Source organism: Prionailurus bengalensis, chromosome B4 (genome assembly GCF_016509475.1).
Source record: "Prionailurus bengalensis isolate Pbe53 chromosome B4, Fcat_Pben_1.1_paternal_pri, whole genome shotgun sequence".
In the NCBI taxonomy this organism is placed as follows: Eukaryota; Metazoa; Chordata; class Mammalia; order Carnivora; family Felidae; genus Prionailurus; species Prionailurus bengalensis.
Window position 1 is genome coordinate 20,262,357 of NC_057358.1, and position 24,268 is coordinate 20,286,624.

Sequence of the window (24,268 nt, forward strand, 5' to 3'; positions counted from 1 at the left end):
TTGACAGATCATAGATCTCTATTTCTTTAGGGTCAGTCATTAAAGTTTTATTAGTTTACTTTGGTAGCATCATGGTTTCCTGAGTTTTGTGATCATTCATTTTTTATACTGGTATCTATGCATATGAGTAAGTAGTCTTCTTTTCCCAGTTTTTACAGGTTTGCTTAGGCAGAGACCGTTCATCAGTCAGCTTACTTTGGATTTCTGAATGTGTCTGCTGGGAATGTCCAGCTGTGGGCCCTGCTACCGGGCAGGGTGGGGTCATTTTTGGGTGAGGCCGTTGCCTTAGGTCTGAGTGAGGGGTGGGGGATGCTGGAGGATGGGCTCCACTGTTGCCTGGGTTCTTTGGTTCGGCTTCCTAGACAGTCAGGACTGGGTGCTATGCTCAGTAGTCAGAGGGGCTCTGAGTTAGCTTCCCTGACCTCGCAGGGCAGCAGAATGGACCCCACGGCCTGCATGGTCACTGGGGAACCTGATCAGGCAAGATTAGGCACTGAATTCTCTGGCCAGACAGGGCTACTGGTTTTGCCCGGTGGGCGGGGAAACCACAGGCTGTGCCCTCATATTCAGGGGCCACACCGGAAGTAGGGCTGTGCACTCTGGTTAGGCTCCCTGGTTGGGCGGTGTGCAGGCTGTGTTCAGCAATGGGCAAGGCAACCAGTGAGTCTCCCCACCTGGGTAGGGTGGGAGACCTGGCTCCAAGACCGGCAGGACCCCTGGTCTTGACTCAAGCCATCTCCTGCCCCAAGTTCTCTGGCCGAATGGAGTGTTGCTGTGCTATGCAGCTTTCCAGATGTTCTGACCAGGGTCTCTGTTCAGGTGGGGGCCTGGGGCTGTACTTCGGTCCGGGCGGGCCTATGAGTTAGCTCCCCTGCCTGGGCAGGACTGGAGTGGGGGTCCCAGGCCCCCTCCCAGGTGTTCCCCACAGCTGGGAAGGGCCAGGAGCTACTCTGGGCCACAGGTGGGGCTAAGAATTCGCTCCCCTGCCTGGGCAGAGTCAGGGGATGGACTTCAGGCTCGTCAAGGCTCTTTGTGGTCTTGACTCCAAGCCTGCCCGCTCCCCACGTTCCCTGGCTGAACGGGGCCACCCTCTGCCCTGCAGATGATCAGCTCTGCCTGTAGGATTTCCTACACAGCTTCCGGCATTTCCTACACAGCTTCCGGGCCCTCTGGCCAGGTGACTGGGAGCCGTAATTAGCAGTGGGCGGGCCTGTGAAGGCGCGCTCCTGCCTGGGCTCCAGTTGCTCTTCCCGGTGTTCCCAGCCTCTCCCGACCAGAGGAGAGACCTGCCGCGCTCAGCAGTGGCTGGAGTTGTGCGATAGCTCCATTGCCGGAGGGTGGGCGGACCGGCACCCCACCGAGGTCCCAGGTCACGGTGTCGTGGCTCTGCAGACAGCAGAGATGCTGGTTCGGACTGTTCGGGCGCTGCAGGTAGGAACTCCGTCTGTCAAGATCCGAATGCTGGGTGTTTTCCAAGTGCGTCCCCGCTTCTCTGTCAGATTCCCGGTGGTCGAGCCCCGCAGATTCCTCTGCAGTCCCCGTGGGTTGGAACCAGGGTACGCGTTTCCATGAAGCGACCCGCAGTGCTGGGGCCGGGGCCGGTTGCTCCCCCTGGGCTCTCCACCCTGGGGGAGCGGTAGGCTCGGGGGAGGCCTCGGGGCGGTGCTGTGCTGGCGGGGTGGGGGGTGTGCTTGCGTGGGGTGATGCCGCCCGCACGTGGCTGCTTCTCTGACCTTCGATGCAGACTCTCTCCGTCCCTGAGGGTACTTCATCCTCACCCCCACATTCTGGGCTTCTCTTAATGGTGTCTTATTCTTGAGTAATCGTTAGTTGTTCTGTGAGGTGGGAGTGAAGTCAGGAATGACCTATGTCACCAGCTTGGCGACCTCACTCTGTGCCTTTCTTGTTTGGGGAGAATGAAGGCCCTGGGGAGTGGGGTGCCTCAGGTGCCAGTGTTTTCCGGTAGTTTCTGCCTGTGCTTTACCGGTAGAAGTTCATCTTGGGGTTCTCTAAAGTTTGCTCATGAGTAAACTTGACACAGCGTGAGAAACTCTGCAGAGCAAACGGACCCTGTGTTCAAATCTTAGGTAATCAGAGAGAGTGCTCTCTGAAAACTGCTGTCATGCAAAGAAGAGGAAAATAATTACAGTGGAAATAAAAGGAAAATAAGTTCCAGATGCGATCATTAATTATAGCACATTAATAGTATTCATACTTGGTAAAGTTAAATGAAACAAATTTAAGCGTACTTCACGGCTCTCGGGTCTTGGTTTCCATCAGAATCACCTGTGGGGCTTTGCAAATGCTCAGACTTCAGAATTTGGGGATCTGGGTAATTTGCTCCTAGTGATTAAGAGTTGAGAAACAAGGAAAACTGGTTCTATAGGCTTTTAACGTTACTGAAGAGTTAAGTTTAGGTTCCCGGAGAGACTTTTCTATATACAAATGGAAAATACCTGATTCTGGAGAGTCTTGTCTCCCGAAGGACTAGGGAAGGTCGCTCCTCTAACACGACAGATGACTCACTCTCCGAGAATCAACTCTGAACCGAACAGTACTTGGCCATGCACGTTCTCGCCTTGGCTGTTGATCTGAATAGTAGTATCTCAGTGTAGCTGCACTTGCTTTCGTAGGTTTCTAACTGCCTGGAGGCCCTGGGTGGCTTCATCACCTCCACTAGGAAGCACACCTGGGTTTTCCGGGTTGCTGCTCTGTGGTTCCCTGGTGTTGGCTGATTCTCTGCTCTGAGAAGTTGCTGAGGAGCTGCTGCCCCCCAGCCTTCCCCCAGCCCTTGACCCTTGGAAAAGGCTGCTCTGCAGGGACATGGGTTTCCATCAGTGGGTTCCTGTCTGGGCTTCTGTGCATAAGTCCTGTGGGTGTGTGATCGGTGTCAGGGTCCAGAGGGAAGCACTGGAATGAATGCCAAGAAAAGCAAGTTGCCAACTTGTCTTAAGCTCCCTGTCAACCAGGCAAAAGATGCGACAATCGCTGTATCCAGACTCTCTCTGAAGTAGACAGGAGAGGCCCCTGGAATTGTAGGCAAAAGGTTGCCTTCCAGTGACCTGTAATTCTGTTTTTTAAAGTAGGGGATGGGCTTTTGCTCTGGATTTTAGAACTCTCAATGAGAACAGTACTATTAGCCTTAGTTTTATTTACTAATGAAAACCTACATTGATGGCACCAATCTTTTTGTAGAAATTAAGTGAAGTAGTTGTGAACTTTTGTAAACATTTGGAAGCTCGTATATCTTTAAGTAGTTTTACCTTGTTAAAAAGTCATGCCAACTGTTACTCCCCTTCTAGTCCCATTCCTCACCTTGTTATTGGCACCAAAAAAAAAAAAAAAAAAAAAAGCCTTCATACTGATAATTGAATGTTTACAGTCCTGTAAGTACAGTGAAGTTTACAGCAAAACGTGAGTTTCTTTTGATGGAGACTTTGGTCACAGCTCAGGTTCCACAGGTCTGTCTGAGGAACGGACCCTCACACGCATCCTCACTGGTGGTCTGCTCCCCCTCTGCTTCCTGCTGGAAGTCCCAAGCCTCAAGCTGGGGAGCAGACAAGCTGTTGGGTCCAAGCGTGAAAATCCCTTCCGGGTGCTTGTAACACTGTTAAGTGCTAGCAGTAACATATATTTTTTAAAAAGTTTTTTTTGATGTTTGTTTATTTCTGAGACAGAGACAGAGCGCAAGCAGGGGAGGGGGAGAGAGAGAGGGAGACATAGAATCTGAAACAGGGTCCAGGCTCTGAGCTGTCAGCACAGAGCCTGATGTGGGGCTTGAACCCACACCTGAGCCGAAGTCAGACGCTTAACCGACCGAGCCACCCTGGCACCCCAGTAACAAATATTTCTAAAAATATTTAATCTCTACACCCAACCGTGGGGCTTGAACTCACTATCCGGAGATCAAGAGTCTCACGCTCTTCGGACTGAGCCAGCCAGGCGCCCCAAAGTATTTTCTAAATTACAGAAGTTATCGTGACCACTTTGTCAAAACTTTGAAAACTAGAAAAAGAAAGAAATGCCCTATTTAGTCCATCCTTTTACTGGCAATTTTTATATTAAAATATACACAGGTAGCCAACAGTCCGATCTACTTTTATGTGTACTCTTTTGACATAGTTGAATCATAGTCGATGCCTAATTTTGTGGCCTGGTTTTGTCACTTAAGTAAAAAGTGACCCTTGAAACATTTCAGAAACTCAATTCTGTATTTTGTATCTGCTGTAACTCAGTAATTTTCTGGGTCAGATGTGCAGTTTCCCCTGACCGGCGTCCCATTCAACAAATGTCAGTGCGTCGTCTTTATGGGTATTTTCTGATGACGAGTTTCTTGAAAGGGTGTTTTCTGATGACCAGTTTCTTGGGCCCACAGCTCAAAACCCTCAATATTATTAGCGAGTCTTCAAAAGGAAAGCCATCGCTTTTGGCCAAGGCCTTCTCCCGACACCATCTGGGGATTTACGGCGCAGGCGGGAAGGGGGTGGCGGGCCTTTTTACCAGAGTGGATGTCATAGCAGGAGCTCCCTACGGGTGGGTGATTTCCTCTGTTTCAGGGAAGGGTGTCTGGGGCTTAGGGGAGGGGACGAGGCAGGACAGAGAGGCAGGCTGTAGGCGGACCGTGCGGTGCCGTGGAAAACAGGAGGGCGTGAGCTTTTCGGACGGTATTGAACGGGCCCAGAACACGAGCTGGAAAGGTGCTGTGGGCTCCTGGAGAGGCGCTGGAGCCCACGGTCACACGGTCACAAGACGCACATCACCGGATGTTGAGGGGGCCGGGAGGTGCAAGTCGGCAGGGCAAACGTCCCGTTTCCGGATCCGGTCAGGAGGTAGCAGACTCTTTAACCCACGCCGCCAGGTCGCGTCTTCACGGGTGCGTCCTCCACTGCAAAGGCTCGGACCCCCGAGCGGCTTCAAGTGACTGGAGTTCACGGCCCTCGACACTCAGGGTTTCCGAAGGCCTGGGGCGGGCGGGGATCTGCTCCCGCGGCGACCCGCCCGGCGTGGGTGGGAGTTGGGGGGCGCGTCAGCGAGGCCACCCCCACGGACCCGAGGGCGGGCGGCGAGCCCCTGTCCACACGGCAGGGAAGGCACCTGGGGCGGCGCACGGTGAGCCGGCCCCACGCACACACAGCCAGGCGACTAAGGTAGGAAGCACTTCAGCATCACCCCGGAAAAGAGGGTGCTCCTTCACCGCCCCCCAAATCCCCTGCGGAATGACGGGGTGTGACCCAGTTTCACGGGAGCGCGCAGGGCACACAGGCCCGTCGTCACTCCGCCTCCCCGACACGCGGGCCACGCCAGGCTGGTGGCTGTGGGACAGGACCCGGGAGCTGGGGAAGGAAGGCCAGAGATTCGTATGCCTGGTCTTGCTTCTCGACTGGGGCGGGCGCGGGGGTGCGGACTGAACCCCTCCTTTGCGAGCGAGGGGCCGGAGACCCCCGACTCTTCCACAGGGTCTGACCTCGGGGGAGCGGTGGCCCTGGGCCCAGCCGGGTCTGGAACCGGGAACCCTGGAGCCCTCGGGTCACTTGCACAGGAATCTGGGGACGAGCCAGGGAGCGTCCCGGTTTATTTATTTACATGCGCTTCTTCCAGAAGGACCTGGAGGCCTCGCTGCGGTTGAAAGGCAGCGCGGGGCCCCGTGAGATCACACCAGAAAGTACATGAACCCGGGCAGAGTTGACATGACCCGAAGCCCCAGGGTGTGTGTGTTGTGGGGGGCGATGGCCCGGCCAAGGGTGAAGCCACCGATGAAGAAGCTAACTCACGTCATTCTGATTTTGATTGTGCCTTGTGAAGTTTAGAAAAGGAAATTGACTTTTTTGCTGATCAAGTTAATTTGATTCTCCTTAAATTCTGATTGATGCATCTGGTGTTTTTTTCACTTGGCTCACTTAGCAAGCAGACGGATTAATTAGGAGATTTTACATTTTTGGCATCGCTGCCGCTCCCCTCGCAACTATCTGGTTCTCCTGGTCTCTCCCAGAGCAAGCACGGACAGGTGTCTTCTGCAGCTCGACTGTTCAGTACAGAGGACTCTTGACCAAAATAAGGTGTACATCCGCTTTGCAAAATGCAGTGGCTCTCCTCCTGCGGGAGCCGCGGGATCGCCTGAGGATTAGGACCCTGAGCATGCTCTCTGGAGCCGCGACCAGGAAAATCGGAGCCCTTGGGGCGGCTGCAGACGTCCGGGCCAGCCCAGCGTGCAGCCAGGACTGAGGACTCCAGCAGTCTGGTCCTGCTGACCCTGCCCCCCTTATGGGTGCCACTGGCCATCAGGCTGCTGTCCTGCCCCTTCCCGGCCTCTCTTGGGAACTCCCGCCTCCTTCGGGGCTCATGGTTGGAGCCTTGTGGAGGGACATTCCTGTCCGTGGGACTTGGCGGGCCCGAGAACTGGCATGGTGCTGGAGAGCCTGTCCTCCCAGCTGCAAATCAGGGGGCCTTGTCGCTCTTTCCGATGTGAAGCTTTGATGTTGTAATCACAGACACAAACGCTCAGTCTTGGATTTTGCTGCAGGACTGAGTGTCCCTTGGTGCCATGGCCTCAAGCTCTGTGGTGGGTGCGACCACCTCATGGAGCATGGGCCGGCCTGCCCCCGCCCTCCCCTGCCCTGCTGCTTTGCCACTTCCTAGGTTCTTGGAAGTTTCCTTCTTTTGATTTCTGACCTTCATTTACTCCTCCATCAGAACTTACTGCAGCTCTGTTTTGGGTTTGACTTTTGGAATCAATGTCCAGCCCAAGACCAGGAAAATGATACCAAACAGGCTTAGAGACACGCACCTCAGCAGGGGTGTGGCCTGTGGCCCTGCCCTTGCCCGCCCACAGGCTTTGCTCTTAGGGAGGGTGGCATGTCCCCAGGCCCCCTGTAGCTTGCTGGAAATGAGCAGGTTTCTTGGGTGCTGAGGAGGTGGAGGGTGGGGGTGGGGGGGCCCAACAGTTTGAGGATCAAAACCAGTTTGGGTTCACTGTCACCGGTACCTCCCACTGCCTGCCTTCCTGTCCCACCTTCGGCCAGAATCTGCCCTGCCCCCTCCTGGTTAGACCACCCCAGGCAAAGATGTCCACATCTAATTCTTAAATGCCAGTTTTAACATAACAGGATAGATCTCCTCTTAGCCCAAGAGATTTCCAGTAGGCATTTCCTTTTTTTTTTTTTTTATTTTTTATTTTTTAAGTTTATTTATTTTGAGAGAAAGAGAGAGTGAGTAGGGGAGGGGCGGAGAGAGAGAGGGAGAGAGAGAATCTCAAGTTGGTTCCTGGCTGTCTCAGCACAGAGCCCGATGCGAGGCTCAAACTCACAAACGGTGAGATCATGACCTGAGCCGAAGTCGGTCGCAGGCACCCCTCCGATAGGAATTTCTTAAGCCAAGCCTCTTAGGGAGACAAGCTGCTGATATCTAGAGACATCTACTCTTGGTTTGCAGTAACATCTTCCTTCCTGAAACAGATTGGAACCGAGATAATTTGGAATAGACAATTTAATACTATCTCAAATTTTCCAATTAAAAAAAATTTTTTTTTTTTAAATAATGGTGGAAAACAAAACCTAACCGACTGTTCATTTCCTTTATAACTTGAGACCTACCGAGTAAGAGAAAGACTCCCTCACTGCCACTCCCATCTTGGTCAATTTCATTTTGCCAGACTTAGGATTCTGTTTAAATGGCGGTGACCGAAGATGGGCTTGACTGAGTTAAACTCATGTAATACTTCAGGAGACACCGCCCCGGGGACCCTTACACACCTGGCTTGTTTGTTACAGGTCGCGAAGGCAAGAGGGAAACAACTGAGTGTGTGTTTTCCCTCCACTCCTGGAATAACTGAGGATACCCAGAGGGTCCGAGGCAGGGAGCGGGATGTGAGAATGGGCTTCGATCCAGGAGCAGCGCGAGGGGGGGGGGGGGGGGGGGGGAGGGGCGGAAGGAGGCGGGAGTCCACCCCACCCCCCAGTCGGGGAGGGCACAGCGCTGGGCCTCAGCTCCCTTTAGGACCCCTGCTGTTTGAGGCACTAGGAGTTTCCGCCTGGGAGTCACATTGATGGAGTGATTGCCCTGTTTCTGTTCCACATGAAGCCGCTCTTTTTTCCCCACCCGACCCGAGGAAAATGCTCGTAGCCGCTCAGTTTTACAGCGTGTTAATTTAGCTCCCCAGTGAATAAAGTCCGAGGCTGAAGGCCAAGTCGTTTGCTCAGACAGGAGACTGGGACTGTTGCCAAGACAGTGGGGTGGCTTCCAGGCCAGCCCCGCGGTGACCCCCCGAGCTACAGGTGGAGCGGCGTGTGGCTCCCGCAGGGGAAGCCCGGCCGTTTACTGCCACAAGCGGCTGAAAAGAAAGAGCCGCCTCCGCATGTTTGCGTGACAGACCCATGCCACCACCCACCGCCTTTACAGTCTATAAAGGGGCCTCCTCCTGGGACCTGTGGCCAAACCGGCCCCGCCCGGAGCACCCTGCTCCGTGTGCAGAGAGCGAGTGAGGTTACACGGGACACTGGGCCAGAGACAACGGCGCTTATTTTCAGCCTGTTGCTTGGAAAGCTGGCTTTATTTTAGGACCATTTGGTGGGAAGGAACTTCAAAATGTAGGAACCGGTGGGGGGCTGGGGTGTGGGGACCCTGGGTGGCCCAGTCCGTTAAGCGACCCGCTTCCGCTCTGGTCAACATCTCGTGATTGGAGCCCCGCGTCGGGCTCTGTGCTGACAGCTCGGAGGCTGGAACCTGCCTCAGATTCTGTGTCTCCCTCTCTCTCTGTCCCTCCCCCACTAGTACTCTCTCTCTCTCTCAAAAATGAACATTAAAAATAATATTGTTAAAAAATTTAGGATGGGGTGTCAAACTCTGTGTTGACCAATGACTAATATTGACTCATCTAAGCCACTGTGGTCGCTTGGACCCACCCTGAGGCCTCCCTGCCCCTCAGCCTCCGGATGCAACCTCGGCCCTCTCTCAAAGGCAGTGGGACCACAGGGGCCAGTTGCAGGAGTCCCTGGTCCGTCTGGACTCTGACTCAGGTGTGTCCTGTGCCTCAGTTTCCCCTGAGTGGGGTGGGGTGCCTTGGGAGGAACTGGGGGTCGGGATCAACACACCCTTGGGACTTTCTAAAGGCAAAGGCAAACCAAATGCATGCCGAAGTCTCCTCGCTGTCTGTCCTCTTCGGAGGAATTCAGAATCCCTCAGGGTCTTTGGGATCAGCCATCTGTTAGCAATCACACATGGACCCGTGACCATGTTACACACTGTCCAAAATGGGTGTATTGAATCAGCTGTAAACTGGAACTGTCCTGGGCCACTTGGGACCGTGTGGATAGAATATCAGAATTTAAACTGTGCCCTTTAGATTCTGGGGGAAAAACCTAAATGCTAAAACAACTACAAAAACATACTCTGCAGAAACAAGCAGGAATGAAATAGTTGGTCATTTAGAGGGATCAGGTCTCTGCTTTCAAAGGGGTAGGTGGACGTGGTCTGGGGGGCGGAACTGGCACCCGACAGCAAGCGGGCCCGAGGTGAGAGGCGTGTTTTTAGGTTATCCCAAGACATTTATGGTAGAAAGCTTATCATCATCTTCCTCTAAAACCAAGCAGGGAATTTGAAAACACAAACCCAGGGCAGAGTAAACCCGCTGGCTGCAGTGTTTCTGTTGGAAAAGATCGTCCCCTAGCGGGGTCGGGACGTCTGGCGGGAGGCTCGTGCAGGACCTCTAGGTCGTTCCCGTACAAGTTCCACAGAAAGCAGCACATCGTGTGCGAGAAACCTAAGTGGAGCCGTCTGTCTGGTTTCTACAAATAAAGCCGGTGAGGCACAGCGCAGGTGGCTCGACGCCCCTGGGCACCTGTTGCAGGCAGGAGCTGGGCTGAAGCCGGGCAGCCAGTCGGGGCTTTTGTGAGGAAAAACCCAAGAACATGGGAGCGGCCTTTAAAAATGGGTGCTATTGGGGCACCTGGGTGGCTCAGTCGGTCAGGCGTCCGACTCTTGGTTTCGGCTCAGGTCGTGATCGTGCAGTTTGTGGGTTCGAGCCCCACCTCAGACTCTTGTGCCGACAGCGTGGAGCCTGCTTGGGATTCTCGCTCTCCCTTTGTCTCTGCCCCTCCCCTGCTCTCTCTCAAAATAAATAAACTAAAAAAAAAAAAAAAAAAAAAAAAAAAGGGTGCTATCACGGTTTAGAGAAGTGTAGCTGGGGGGTTTTTGCCCCAGTGGAGAAGGTCCACCTAAATCACTGGAGCTCCCTCGCGGGCTCTGCCTGGCCGTGCAGGGCTGGTGACACGGCGTCCTCAGGGGATGTATCCTCTGCCAGCCCAGGGCTTTCCCAACCCAACAGGAACGGACTGGGGTCGGCGCGGCTGGTTGTTCTCTGCTGGGGTCTGAATGGGCGTGTGGACCTCGAAGAGTCAAAACGGAATCCTGTGTCTCAAGCCCGGTCTCCACACCCTCTGCCGGGTGCCCCCCCACCCCCGCCTCCTTCCAAACCCCCGTCTTCGTGGCCCGGTTCCCCCCTCGCTCACTGCACTTGACCCAAGATTCCGACGTGGGTCTTTTGACTCTGAGCCTCTGCCCTTTCCCTAGACCGTATGGGAGCACGAGGTGGGGGCCGGGGCCAGGCGGCCGCTGCTCTGAAGGCCGTTGCCTTCCCGTGAGGCTGCGCGCACACTCACACCTGCGTGTTCGGGGCAGGAGACGGACGCCCCGGTTCACAAGCAGCAGAGCTGGGGCCCGAGCCTCTGGTTGTCAGAGGCCAAGTCTGAGGCTTCTCCTTGTCCCACTCTGGCCCTCCCTGGGCCGCGTCAGGATAAATACTGCAGCCCAGGCTGGAAAGAGGCTTTTTTAGGCGAGAGACCCGGGGGGCACTTAGTGAAACGTGTAGACTCGCTCCCTGAAAACTACACAATCAGAATAGACTTTGCCGGGGTCCCAGGCTCCTGCGAGTACACCCAGTGAGCGGGGACCCCCGGGACTAGGAACCGCAGGACATGAGGGGCCGTGCACCCCGTCGGGCCCGTCAGCCCTGCTAACGCATCAACAGCCACTTGAAATGATGGAGACAGGAAGTCTGGCTGGTCAGATAGAAAAAGAGTGCTATTCTCAGCATGTAAAGGTTTTACACGCATTATCTAGCTTTATCATCGTAACAACCTACGGAGCAGCTACCGTTATTTCCTATTTTTCTAGTTGAGGCACGGAGACAAAGAGGTAAACCGAGGCACCTGATGTCACACAGCTTGGCCTTGGAGCTCCAACAGCTAAGGCGGCTCTGGAAAGGGGAGCGCGTCTCTGGGGAGCCCGGCCTGGAGAAGGCGGCGTGGGAAGGGGCGGCCGGCTGGTGTTGCCGAGCGCTTTACCCCCTCTCCCTCCCCGTGATCTGTGTAGTGCGTTCTTCTTGGAGGCTCCCTTGCTTTCTGGGCCGTGACCTTGTTCAAACTGAACCCCATGGGTCTCCTGTGTGTCACTGAGCTCTGGCCTGCCCACTGGCCCACCGACTTCAACACAACTTGATGGCTTCCAGAGTCTCCTGAAGAAAGGGCTCCTTTCTGACTTCTTCCTTTTTTTTTAAGCTTATTTCTTTTGAGAGAGACAGAGACAGAGACAGAGACAGAGAGACAGCGAGAATCCCAAGCAGGCTCCATGCTGATAGCAGGAGCTAGAACTCACGAACCACGAGATCATGACCCGAGCTGAAATCAGGAGTCGGACACTTCACCAGCTGAGCCACCCAGGCGCCGCTGACTTCTTTCTAAAGAAGTTAGTAGGCAGTGGGGCGCCTGGGTGGCACAGTCGGTTAAGCGTCCGACTTCAGCCAGGTCACGATCTCGTGGTCCGTGAGTTCGAGCCCCGCGTCAGGCTCTGGGCTGATGGCTCGGAGCCTGGAGCCTGTTTCCGATTCTGTGTCTCCCTCTCTCTCTGCCCCTCTCCCGTTCATGCTCTGTCTCTCGCTGTCCCAAAAATAAATAAATGTTGAAAAAAAAAAAAAAAAAAAGAAGTTAGTAGGCAGAACAGTCACGCATAGAAAGCCATGCTAGACTTATTTCCTTGAGTCTAGAAAAGAGGCCATTCTATCTCGGTTGTGCTATCATCGGGCGTGTTTGGAGCCCTGTGGGCTGCTCCCCCCCTCCGGGAGCCCAGGACACTTGTTACGCGGTCTGGGGGTATGTGTGACAGGAACCCCAAGTACTGCAAGTAAGGGGCGTGCTTTCACGCTCACGGACCCACAGACGCTCACGGACCCACAGACCGGCTAAGCTGGACCACGAGGCTGCATGAAAGCCAGGCCTGAAGCCGGACTCAGAGATGAGTGGGTCCCGGGCCCGGAATGAAGCCAGGACGGACTCGTTCTCTCCTTTGTTTCCCTCCGTGCACGTTTTACTCGCACAGACCCCCGGGTGAACGGGGAGGTGAGCTGTGGCCCGCGACAAATGCAGCGACGGCCCCACAGCTTCGGGAACGAGCCCTGGGGGAGCAGCCGTTGGTGGTGGGGCCGCCCCGGTGGCCTGCGGAGCTCCGGTTCGCTGTCGGGAAGGGTGGCCAGCATGGCCGGGACGACACGGTGACAGCACCGGCCCCCCACCCCTCTCCACGCCCGCCCGTCCCCCGGCCCAGGACAGAGCAGTGACCTGACTGGGACGGGGCTGGACGGGGCTGTTCGTGAAAACCAAATGACCACGGAGCCAGTTAGTTGGTAACCTGCCCTTTTTTTGCATTTCAGTTTCCCTGGTGGCGCGACCTGCGCAGGGGGTGAACGGTTATGGGACCAGTGGGGCCGCTGCCACCAGACTGTCCTGCAGGAAATGAATCTTATTTCAGTCCTTAGAGAGAAGTGATCTCTTCATAGATGTTTTCTCAAGTCCCTCCCTTACATGTGTCCTCGTGATCGTAATGCTTTCCGAGTTTAGACGGTTCGCACTTAGCAAACCGTGCGCAAGCCCTGACCCAATGACGGGAGCTTTGGAAGGCAGCGTTCGGCGGATGGTGACAGGGCAGCAGAAACCGGCACAGAACAGTGACTTTGGCTGTCGAAAGCCAGGACCAACCTCACGGGTCCCTACCCCCTCTCCCGCGTGTCCCACGTGTCCCCTGGAAGCTCTTGCAGTGGGGAATGCGTTCCTCCGAAGCAGCCCGAACTGGAGTAGGCTGCCTTTGTCACCTTGTATCCTTGTTCATCGACACGGGGTTTTCTTCCAGATGCATCTAACTGAGATAACCTCACGCTCTTCTCAGCCAGCCGGCTAGCTCAGAAGTGAGCCCGCTTTTCTCCCCAAGCACCTGCCTCCCGCTACCAATGAGCTTGTTAACCCGTGTGCTTTTGACTCACAGAAGCACATTAGGTTTTTTCGGGGTGGGGGGCGTGGCGGGGGGGGGGAGAGAGACAGTGTGAGCTGTAAGCAGGCTCCACACTCAGCGCAGAGCCCGATGTGGGGCTCGATCCCACAACCCTGGGATCGTGACCTGAGCCACCCAGGTGCCCCAAAGCACATGAAGTTTTAATTCTTACACGTTCGCTCATTTGTTCCTTGAAAATCCTGTACTTGCCGATTGTTAGCACTTTTCAGTTTGTTCGCAGGGAAATAACTTTGCGATGATGAGAGGGAAAATTATCTGTAAAATACCCGAATACTTTTTCTCCTGTAACATAGTCTTTGTTTAAACAATACAGCACAACATTTTAAAAACGTTTTTAATTTTTTTTTTTTTTTTTTTTTTTACTAAGGCACATGACGTATAGAAAGGTTGAGGTACAAAATGCAAATTTCTGCATAAGACTTTTAAAATAATCGTTTTGGAAAATGAAGGTGAACATCATCTTCCAGAATATTCAGCTTTTAGCTTGTTTTTTCTTTTGGACCAGTTCAACCAGCAACTTGTATCTAGCGATACAGTCTTCCTGCAGGAAGAGAAAAAGAGAGGTGAAACGGTTATTTCCACAGATCAGCGTGAGCGTCGTGGGCTTCAGCCGCGGCCTGTGCGGGGAGGCGGCCTCGTGAGCGTCCGCTCTGCCCACGGCCGGCCTGCAACCGGCTGGACGAGCCCCGTGGCCTTCACGCCGGGGCCCACATGCACACACCAGGGCCCCCCCGGCCGGGGCCCACGTGCTGCCAGGTGCCCCCGGGCCAGTGGCAGTCCTGTGAGGTGCAGCGTGGGCCGCTGGCGTGAGGGGCCCGTGCTGCTGCGTGTGAGGCACACCACGGGCATCACGATGATGCCTCTCAACTCGCTAACGATAACAAGCAGCTTTCACATTTCACTGTCATCGCGCGTCCCGTCAGAGCAAGCGGACAACTTGAGGCCGGCCGGCCGCCCTGTTATTCCATCTGGGTTTGCCTCTCCTTAAGGGGCCGTGGGGACCCTCCCGTGGTGGCCGCGTCGGCCCAGCCCCCAGGACCGTGGCGGGGAGTGCGCCGCCCAGATCCTGCCCGTGGCCGTGGCCGCTGGGGGTGAGGAGTGGGGCCTAGAGCAGAGGCGGGCGGTGCCGGGGGGCCTCATGCTCTCCTGTCCATCATGAGGTACTTTCCAGAGTCCGTTCCTGTTTCTGGCCAAGAGATACTCCCCTCCGAGGCGTTGGAAGCCTTCACTAACTTAAGGTCTAGGGCAACATGATCGCTGCTCCCCGGCAGATGCTTCTATCAGCCGGGGACACAGAGTGGGTGCTCATGCTCTTCCTAGGGTTCTAGCTCAGGAGTGGTATGAGGGATGCTTCTAGAAGTGCCTCTCTGGATCCCCAACGATCACGCGCATGGGGTCAGTCTTTAAAATACCAGCCTTTTCTTAATAGCTATGCTGCCCACTGGTGAGGCCCCGGGCATGATGTGGGGACTTCACCGGGGACCACGGCGACCCAGAGCGCTGAGCCGCAGGCCTCAGGCAAAGTCCCCTCCTTCAGGCCCAGCATCGCCAGCGGCTTGCGGGCCACGTATAGGGACTCGCTCCCTAGCAGACGAGTCAGCAGGCCACCTCTCCGGGAACTGGTTCCAATGTCAAGGCTTAAGGGGAACACTTGCGGGACAATAAAAGGGCTGCTCGTGTCCGTTTCAAACGGGAGGGTTTCCAAACCCCGAGGCAGTGAGTTTCTGAATGTTCTATCCTCAGGAATCCACGGTTCCGGCTCCTTCATTTTAAGCCAATGTCAATTCATCACACATGTAGATGCCTGTGTCCTGACAGATGCTAGGGAAATTCAGGGAAAATAATTACTTCTGGCAAACCAGTTGGAGAGGCTGGGAGAATCTGTGTTTCTCAAATAGATCAACTGCTAATGGTTTATTTTTCTCCCCGGGAATCCTCAACTTCATCATTTTAAAGTAGGTGATAGATAACTAGACCTGCACACACGGGGACATTTATGGCCACAAGCTAGATTTTCCAACATAGAATTTCAATTACAAAAAAGTAAGAATGTAAATGAACATCAATGTGCCCAGAGGCTACTGAGTGACAGGCGCAGGAGGCAGAAGAGACTCGTTCTTCTGATTTCTCCGCGTTCCTTGGTGCCTCAGACTGAGAGTACAGCGAGGAGGGAAGAAACTCAGGAGATGGTGTGTGTTTCGAGAAAGGCCCGAGTGGGAAAGCTCACACCGTGAGCCCCGCGGCATGGACTGGCAGACGGAAGGCAAAGGCTGGGGTGAGCGCTGGCTCTCTGTGGGGCACCCCGTCTGCCCGCCTAGCTGGGAACTACCTGTGGGGGTTTGTAAGCAGATACCGAGAGCCGAAAACGGGGAAAAGACTTAAAGTACAAACAGTCAAGGCTGCAGGGCGGGTTGAATCCTAAATGTCATCCCTGCCCGGGCCCCCACCCCCGCCGCCAGGGCCTCGCCTGTCTGGTGCAGCTGCTGAGTCCAGAGTGATGTGCCCTGTGGACCCGATGACCAGCACGACACGGGCCGCCACGCGCTCGCCCTGGGGTAAATACGGCTCCTCGCAGAGCTGGAGGGAGACCTCCCCCGACTCTGGCTCAAGGGAGCCTCCGCCCGAGGGAGGGCCTGCCGGCCGCCAGGGCTGCTCCCGCTGCCCCAGTGATGAGGGTGCGGTCCAGCCACCCCCGTGCTCCTCTCAAACTGCCAGACTGGGGCGAATGCTCCAGAAGGTTGGCGGGCTTGTTGTGGGTGAAACTTATCCTCTATGCATGGAATTTTCTGAGGAAAACCAACCGGTCTGTATGGTCTCCTCAGAATCTTGACCTCATTCATACACACTAATCAATCCGGTGCACAGACTGACCATGCTCTCAGAAGTGCACCGGACGGTCACGCAGACAGCTGTCGCTAGAGGGGTGTGCGTAAGGTGGGGAATTAGGTGGAGGTGGCCGCGCAGGTCTCGTTCTTCCCCCGCCTCACCCACCTTACTCTTAGACGGGACACATTTGGCTATTTTGTCCCAGCGGTCCGAAGATCCCTTTGGGTACTGCTGTAATGCTAATTCCAGAAGCTTCTGTTGACTCTGAGTCCATGGCTCCTCGGCAGCACGAGTTCTCTCTTTCTTCTGGCTCTCCTCATCACTGGATTCGTTTTGTTCTGAAATATCGAAGTCCTTCTGCCTCTTTCCTCTGAACTTCTCCTCGGGCTCCACCCTCGTTGCCGCCTCAGGCGGCCTGGCCGGCCTCCGCCTCCGTGGCCGGCTTTCCGGGAGCACTGCCTCCTGCTCGTCGTCATCTTCCTCCTCCTGCTCGTCCTCCTTGTCTTCCTCCCCGGCCTGCCGTGCATCTTCTCGCTGGGTGATGATGTCATCTGGCAAGGCCGTGGCGGCCTTGGAGGGCCGGAGATTCTGGGCTGTTGACTTGAGTTCGGAGAGTCTGACCATTCCTGTGAGGAAGGACACACTTTATCACACAGATGGAATGGCAAGGTCAATGCAGGTGACAAGAGTAACAGCAGCTGTCACCAACACAGCAGTGTGGTAGGCGCTGTGCACCTACGATTCTGCTTAATTTTCACGCTGTTCTAGAAAGATAGGTGTCATTATCCTAATTCTACAGGTGGCAAAAATCAGTCTCAGAGAGCAGCAGAGGTGGGATTTGAACCCAGTTCTGTCTGATTCTTTGTCCTTTGTCCTTTCCGACGCTCTGAGGGACTGAGGGCCACGTACAGAATCAGGTTGTGGCCAAAGAATGCAAAGTGGCTCTTTGACACTTTTTAGATAAGGAAGGATGTTCTTTACGATCCGGAACTGGGACGACTCATTCCATTAGCGGAGCTAAAATGGATCTGTCTAAACTCGCGCTGTGCTCACACCATTGTAGGTGAGCCACCGACGCTGTGGGACGTGCTGTCTGCTCCAAGCTGCTTCCAGTGCCACTGTGCCACCACGCTGGCCAGTAAAGAGCAAACGGACTGGCTCTCAGGCGCCATCTCAGGGATGCCCCTGAATGTTCAACCATACGTCTCCTGTTCTGGTCACTTTTTACCCCCCCCCCCCCCAATGCTCTAGTAAGATCCCTATCTGTGCCACAGTCTGCACCACACTGCCTTTTCCAGAATACACAGAGTGTCTTGCAGGAAGGCCTTTTCACATGGCCTCTCACTGCCCATTTTAGCCTCTGTGCCAACAAAGAATTGTGTTCGCAGAACAGGAATCTGGAAATGCCTTCTTTCCTGAAGCCGGCAGAGCCCCACATTGAATCCCTGCTGGGGACGGCTTTTTGAGATCTCCGGGTTTGCTCACCTGCATTGCTGTCTTTGGGACTTGTATTTAAATTAAGTTAGAAGGTTTTAGGAAGTATTCTCTTCCTGGTTCCAGGCAAACAGTGTGGAGACTCTAGCAAAATTCCAGTTAGTCTTGGAGGAAACATATTTTGAGAAATGTGGGTTCTTGGGAAAGCTGCTGCTCTATTCTGAAAGACGGCTCCGTGTGCGTGGGGCTGGCAGGTGGACCGCGTGGGGGAGCCGTGCACCGCGCGTTTGTGTGGCATCCAGAGGGTTCCCCCCTGCGTGCCCCTCCCCCAGTACTAGCAAAGAACTAGGTTTTTAGGGTTTTTAAACTTATCAGGTCCATCTTAGCACCCACCCTTACGAAAAGGGATTTGTGTGGGAGAAGTCACTTTAGCTCAGTGGGGCGAAGGGCACTGACTCACCTGGGGAGCAGGTAACTGAATCCTTCAGTTGCTTGGCTTTGGTTGTCACCTGTTCCAAAATATAAAGGCAACGAAGTCTTACTTTCCACATAGCTCTTGTAGGTCAAGTGACCTATTTCACGTAAGGTCCACGTGAACGAACCGGGTTTACTGAATCTTCGGCCTAGAAGGACCCTCGTTCATCCATCCACTCATTTAGTTAAGCAACAAGGAAACTTTTGTTTGAGTATCATAAACGGTGGAGAAATTCAACTCATGTTTTAACATAAAAGTCTGTCTTTTCTTTGCATTCAAGAAACCACAAGAGCACAGCAGACTAACACTAGAAGAGTAGGAAGAAGAAAATACTTCCTAACACAAGGCCCACGAGACGTACGTACATGAGTGAGGGGCCACAGAAAGAGTTTCGTCCGGTCGCTGTTACTTCTTTGTTCTCTGTATAAATGGTATCACATTATTTGTCTCGTTCTATACCTTGCTTTTCATTTAACAATGTCTTGGAGATCCACATATGGATTTCTTTTTAAATTGATATAAAATTTACATACAATTCAATAGACAGATTTTAAACGTACAATTCAATGGGTTTTGACCCCCCCCAAAAGGACCTATATAACCATTCTAATTCTAATCAAATTATAGAACGTTCCTGTTATCCCAGAAAGTTCTCTTCTGCCCTTAAGTTAATCTCTACTCTGCCACTGACAACACTGTTCTGATTTCTTAAAATACAGGATCAAAATTAACTTAAAAAATTAAAAATGGTTGATTGCCCAATGAATTTTCAGTCAAGCCATCCTTTCCCCACTTATTCGAAACGTTAACTTTAGGGGCGCCTGGGTGGTTCAGTTGATTAAGCATCTGACGTTGGCTCAGGTCATGATCTAGCAGTTTGAGTTTGAGCCCCGTGTCGGGCTCTGTGCCGACAGCTCAGAGCCTGGAACCTGCTTCGGATTCTGTGTCTCCCTCTCTCTCTGCCCCTCCCCCGCTCACGCTCTGTCTCTCAAAATAATAAATGAACATTAAAAAAATTAAAAAGAAATGTTAACTTTATTAAAATTAGTGCCACTGTATACGTGAACTATTTTTCTATCCCATTAATGCATGCATATTCTTGAATCAATGTTTCGCTGCTTTAATGAGATTTGAAAATAAAACCTCAGAAAGCCTGATTGCTAAGAACTCAGGTAGACTCATCTTGGTCCCACCTCTTCTTAGCTGGGTGATCTTAAGCAGTTTCCAATCCTTTCTCTGTGTCAAGAATTACCCTCTGTAGTATGTGGATAATGCTAGTAATACCATTTGCCTATTAGGTTTTAAATTTGAAATAAGCTCTTAGCAGGATACCGAGCAGATATTCAAGTCTCAGTAAATACTACCTATTATAATTGACATGGGTCATTTGTTTTTCATTCATACAAAGGAGAGAATTAGAGAAAATATTTAAAGCCACTTAGAAACACTCTTCAATTTTATTCCCGACCTTCCTCTCTTTCCAGATGACCTTGTTTCTTATTTAATGTGAGAAAAAAGGAAGTTCTCCAACATGAGCCTCCTTGCCTTCCAACTTTCTCAACTCAAAATTCTGATTACATCACTTTATATCCTTCCTATCTTTTATCCCAAATCAAAGAAATTATCTTCCTTCCTCTTGAATTTTCCCAGAACTATGCCCTATCTATTAATTTCCTTTGCATTCTTTCTTTTTTCTTTTTCTTTTTTTAACGTTTATTTACTTTTGAGAGAGAGGGAGAGACAGAGTGTGAGCGGAGGGAAGGGCAGAGAGAGACACACACAGAATCTGAAGCAGGCTCCAGGCTCCGAGCTGTCAGCGCAGAGCCCGACGCGGGGCTCGAACTCACGAACTGTGAGACCATGACCTGGGCTGAAGTTGGACGGTTACCGACTGAGCCACCACGGCGCCCCTGATTTCCTTTGCTTTCATCTTCACCTTCTCCCTGTCCGTCAGCTGTGTCCCATGATTCTTCACACTGAGCTCAAGTGGCCTCCACTCCAGAAGGTGATCTTCCCTTAAGCTGTCTTTTCTACTCCTTTTGGCTTTCTCTTTCTCTGAATGTTCCTTCACTGCCCATCCCACCCCCCACCCCATATAATGCTCAACATTCCATCCTTGCCATTCATATGTTCTTTCCATTTTCTCCGTTGGTATCTCATGCCACTGGTTCAGTAACACTTTTGAAAAGGAATGATTAACCTGTATGTCTAGCCCTGACCTCTTCCTTGGAGTGGCAGTGTAACAGAATTGACCACATAGCAACAATGGGTCATCAGATCGAAAGGGCCTTCGTCTACATAGCAATACGCTTTCTTTGTACCAAGCATCGTTCTAAGATATGTGTCTGTACAAATATTCCTCACAGCAGCCATAGTAGGTAGTATTACCCCCATCGTACAGAATCTGAGGCTCACAGGGCATAGAGAACATACGCAAGATTAAAAGGCTAATGGGTAGCTGAACACAGACAAGTTGGGTTCTGAAATCTTGTCTCTCAGTCCCCGTAACGTGCTGCCTTTGGAATCCAAATCTCTGTTCTCCTTCTGCTCTGCTACGTGACCGCCCTCTTTAACTGCCACTGAATCTCTTATTTAGCGATCTCCTAGTTCCTCAAACCAAACTAGCTGAGTTGTCTGCTTTTGCTTCCTTTTCTTGATAGAACTGTCATCCCAGTCACCCAGGCTCACGACCCGAGTCCAGTGGTGGACCTTTGCCTCCCGCCCCCGCCAGCTGCTACACTCTCCACAATGTCAACCCCGTCTGTTCCCTGCTCACAAATCACACCTCCTCTCTTAGTTCTTCATTCTCCCGTGGCTGGATGAACGTAAACAGCCTTCTAACTGGACTCCTACTTACCAATCATTTTTATAGATTAATACCCCTAAAGCAGAGTTCTGATCAGATTCCTTTCATGGCGCATCACTGATTATGTAATGTTTAATTCTTAACCTGACATGCAAAGAGGTCCACAATTCGTGGTCTGTTCTCTTTCCTGTGGTAGCTTTCCTTTGAGCAGAACTGAATAATTAATGCTCCCCCAGACAGAAATTTCCCTACCCTGTACTTTTTGCCATCCTTAACACTGCCTGAAACGATTTTCCTTTCTTCATCAACCCTCCCCTTAAATATCTATCTCTCTAGAGCCAAACCATCCTTCAAGGTACTCTCAGGTGTAACTTTCTTCTTGAAGACTTCCTGGTGTTCACTACCAGGGTGACCAACTCTGGTGACAATCCTTCGTCTCTCTCAATTTCTATTGTGTTTTTTAAAGATTTAATTATCTTTTTCTCTTTTGTCACATAGTTCTATGAATTTTATTTATTTATTAAACTTAGAGAGAGAGAGAGAGAGAGAATGAGTTCGAGCAGGGGAGGGGCAGAGAGAAAGGGAGAGAGAGTCCCAAGCAGGCTTCACATCCTCAGCATGGAGCCCATTGTGGGGCTAGATCTCACAAACCTGCGAGATCATGACCTGAGCTGAAATCAAGAGTCAGACGCTTGACTGAACTACTGAGGCACCCTAAACACACTCAGAGGTTCAAGTAACTACTGCCACATCTAAGATGTGAGATAATTCTTTTTTTTCTTGGACTTGTTTTCTTATTTAACAAAACATTTTGGAGATTATTACAGAATAGTACACAAAGATCTCCTTTTTTGTAAATAGCTTAACTGAAATGTCATTCACATACCTTACAATTCACCCACTTGAAGTGACAATTCAGTGGTTTTAGTATATTGGTATGTATAACCATCATCATGGCCAACGTCAGAACATTTTTATCACATCAGAAAGAAGTGCAGTACCCTGTAGGTATCGTCCTCCGTTCTCCCCCTCCTACCCCGTCACTCAGCAAGCAATATACAACCATAAATCTACTGTCTCCATAGATGTTCCTGTTCTGGACTTTCATATGGATGGAATCATATCATGTATAGATTTTTTTGTGGCTGGCTTCTTTCCCTTAGGGTCATGTTTTCCAGGTTCATCCACGTTGTAGCATATATGAGTACTTCATTCCTTTTTGCTGAATAATATTCCACTGTATGAATATACCACATTTTGTGTATCCATTCATCATTTGATAAACATTTGTGTTGTTTTAGTCTTTCTGGCTATTATGAATAATGCTGCTGTAAACATTTGTGGATATGTTTTTGCTTGGGCAAACTGTTTTCATTTATCTTGGGTATATACCTAGGAGTGGAACTGTGGAGACATATGGTAATTCTATGTTTAACTTTTTGAGGAGCTGCCATACTGTTTTCCAATATGGCTGTACCATTTTATATTTACATCAGCAGTGTATGACGCTTCTGATTTTTCTACATCTTGGCAAACATTTGTTATTATCCAACTTTTTGATTCTAGCCATCTTAGTGGGTGTGAAGTAGTATCTTGTGCTTTTGATTTGCATTTCCCTAATGACTAATGACACTGAGCATTTTTTCATTGGCCGTTTTTATAACTTCTTTGGAGAAATGTCTATTCAGATCCTTTCTCCACTTTTGTAAAAATTTGGGTGATTTCGCTTATTATTTAGTTGTAAAGAGCTCTTTATATATTTTGGATAAAAGCCCTTTATCAGATAAATGATTTGCAAATATTTTCTCCCATTCTGTGGGTTATCTTTGTACTTTCTTAATGGTGTCCTGTGAAGCATGGAGTTTTTAATTCTGATGAGGTTCAATTATAGTTTTATAATTTTATAGTTTTTAATTATAGTTTTAGCTCTTATATTTACGGTAATATTGCTATCTTGACAATTAAGACTTCTGATCCATGGACAGGGGATATTTTTCCACTTCTTTTGAACCTCAGTTTCTTTCAACAGTGTTTTGTCATTTTCAGAGTTTGTACTTCTTTTGTTAAATTAATACCTAAGTATTTTATTCTTTGTGATGCTATTTATGAATGAAATTATTTTATTAATTTAATTTTCAGGTTGTTCACCGCAGGTTTATAAAAATAAAACTGATTTTTGCATGTTGATATGTATCCTCCAATCTTTACTGAAGTCATTAGTTCCAATAGTTTTCTTTTTAGTGAATTCCTTAGGATTTTGTATATATAAAATCATGACATCGGCAGACAGGGACACTTTACTTCCTTTTCAATCTTATTTTTTTTTTTTGCCTGACCTCCTTGACTAGACCTGTATTTCAATGTTGAAAAAAGCGGTGAGAGCAGTCATCCTTGTCTTCTTTCTTATCAGGAAAACATCCCGTCTTACACCAGTAAGCTGATGTTAACTGTGGGTTTTAGTAGACACTCTCAGGTCGAGGTATTCTCTTTTATTCCTAATTTGGTGAGTATTTTTATCATGCAAGGGTGCTGGCTTTTGTCATATGCTTCTATTGAGATGATTTGTGCTATTTGCTTTTTTATTCTAGTGATACCATGTCTTTAATAGTTGATTTTCAGCTGTTGAATGACCTTTGCATTTCCTGAGTTAAACCCTACTTGATCAGGGTATCAGATTATTTTTATAAGTTGCTGGATTTAGCTTGCTGTATTTTGTCTAGGATTTTTGCATTCATACTCATAAAAAAATTCGTCTACAGTTTTCTTGTAATTTTCTGGTTTGGTATAAGGCTAATAGTGGCTTCATAAAATGAGTTGGGAAGTATTCACTCTCTTCTTTTTTTTTTTTTAATGTCTATTTTTGAGAGAGAGAGAGAGTGAGAGAGAGCGAGAGCACATGTGCACTAGTAGGGGAGGGGCACAGAGAGAGGGACACACAGAATCTGAAGCAGGCTCCAGGCTCTGAGCTGTCAGCACAGAGCTCAACACAGGGCTCAAAATCATGACCTGAGCTGAAGTCAGAGGCTCAACCAACTGAGCCACTCAGGTGCCCCCACTCTCTTCTATTTTTAGAAGATTTTGTAAAGTACTAGTATTCTTTAAATTGGTAGAATTCAGTGGTGAAGCCATCTGGATCTGGGCTTTTCTTTGTAGGTAGGTATTTTAAGTACTTGTTCACTTTCTACACTTGTTATAATTTCAATTGTCTACTTCTTAATTCAGTTTTAATAGTTTGTCTTTCTAGGAATTTGTCCATTTCGTCAATATCTATTAGAAAAATAGATATCTGGGGCACCTGGGTAGCTCAGTCGGTTAAGCATCTGACTCTTGATTTCTGCTCAGGTCATGATCTCACAGTTTGTGAGTTCCAGTCCCACATCGGGCTCTGAGCTGAC

At 50.8% G+C, this 24,268-nt stretch overlaps 1 protein-coding gene across 1 annotated transcript in view; it reads right to left on the reverse strand.

Moving 5' to 3' along the window:
* Window positions 1–13,670: 13,670 nt before the first annotated feature.
* The window catches only part of DNAJC1 (DnaJ heat shock protein family (Hsp40) member C1), a 220,852-nt gene continuing 210,254 nt past the window's right edge, over window positions 13,671–24,268 (reverse strand). The window contains exons 10-12 of the mRNA XM_043563363.1: window positions 18,053–18,101; window positions 16,324–16,784; window positions 13,671–13,873 (exon numbers count right to left, since the gene is read on the reverse strand). Of these exons, the coding sequence (XP_043419298.1) occupies window positions 13,805–13,873; window positions 16,324–16,784; window positions 18,053–18,101 (579 nt within the window). The 3' untranslated portion in view covers window positions 13,671–13,804. The remainder of the gene's footprint in view (window positions 13,874–16,323; window positions 16,785–18,052; window positions 18,102–24,268) is intronic.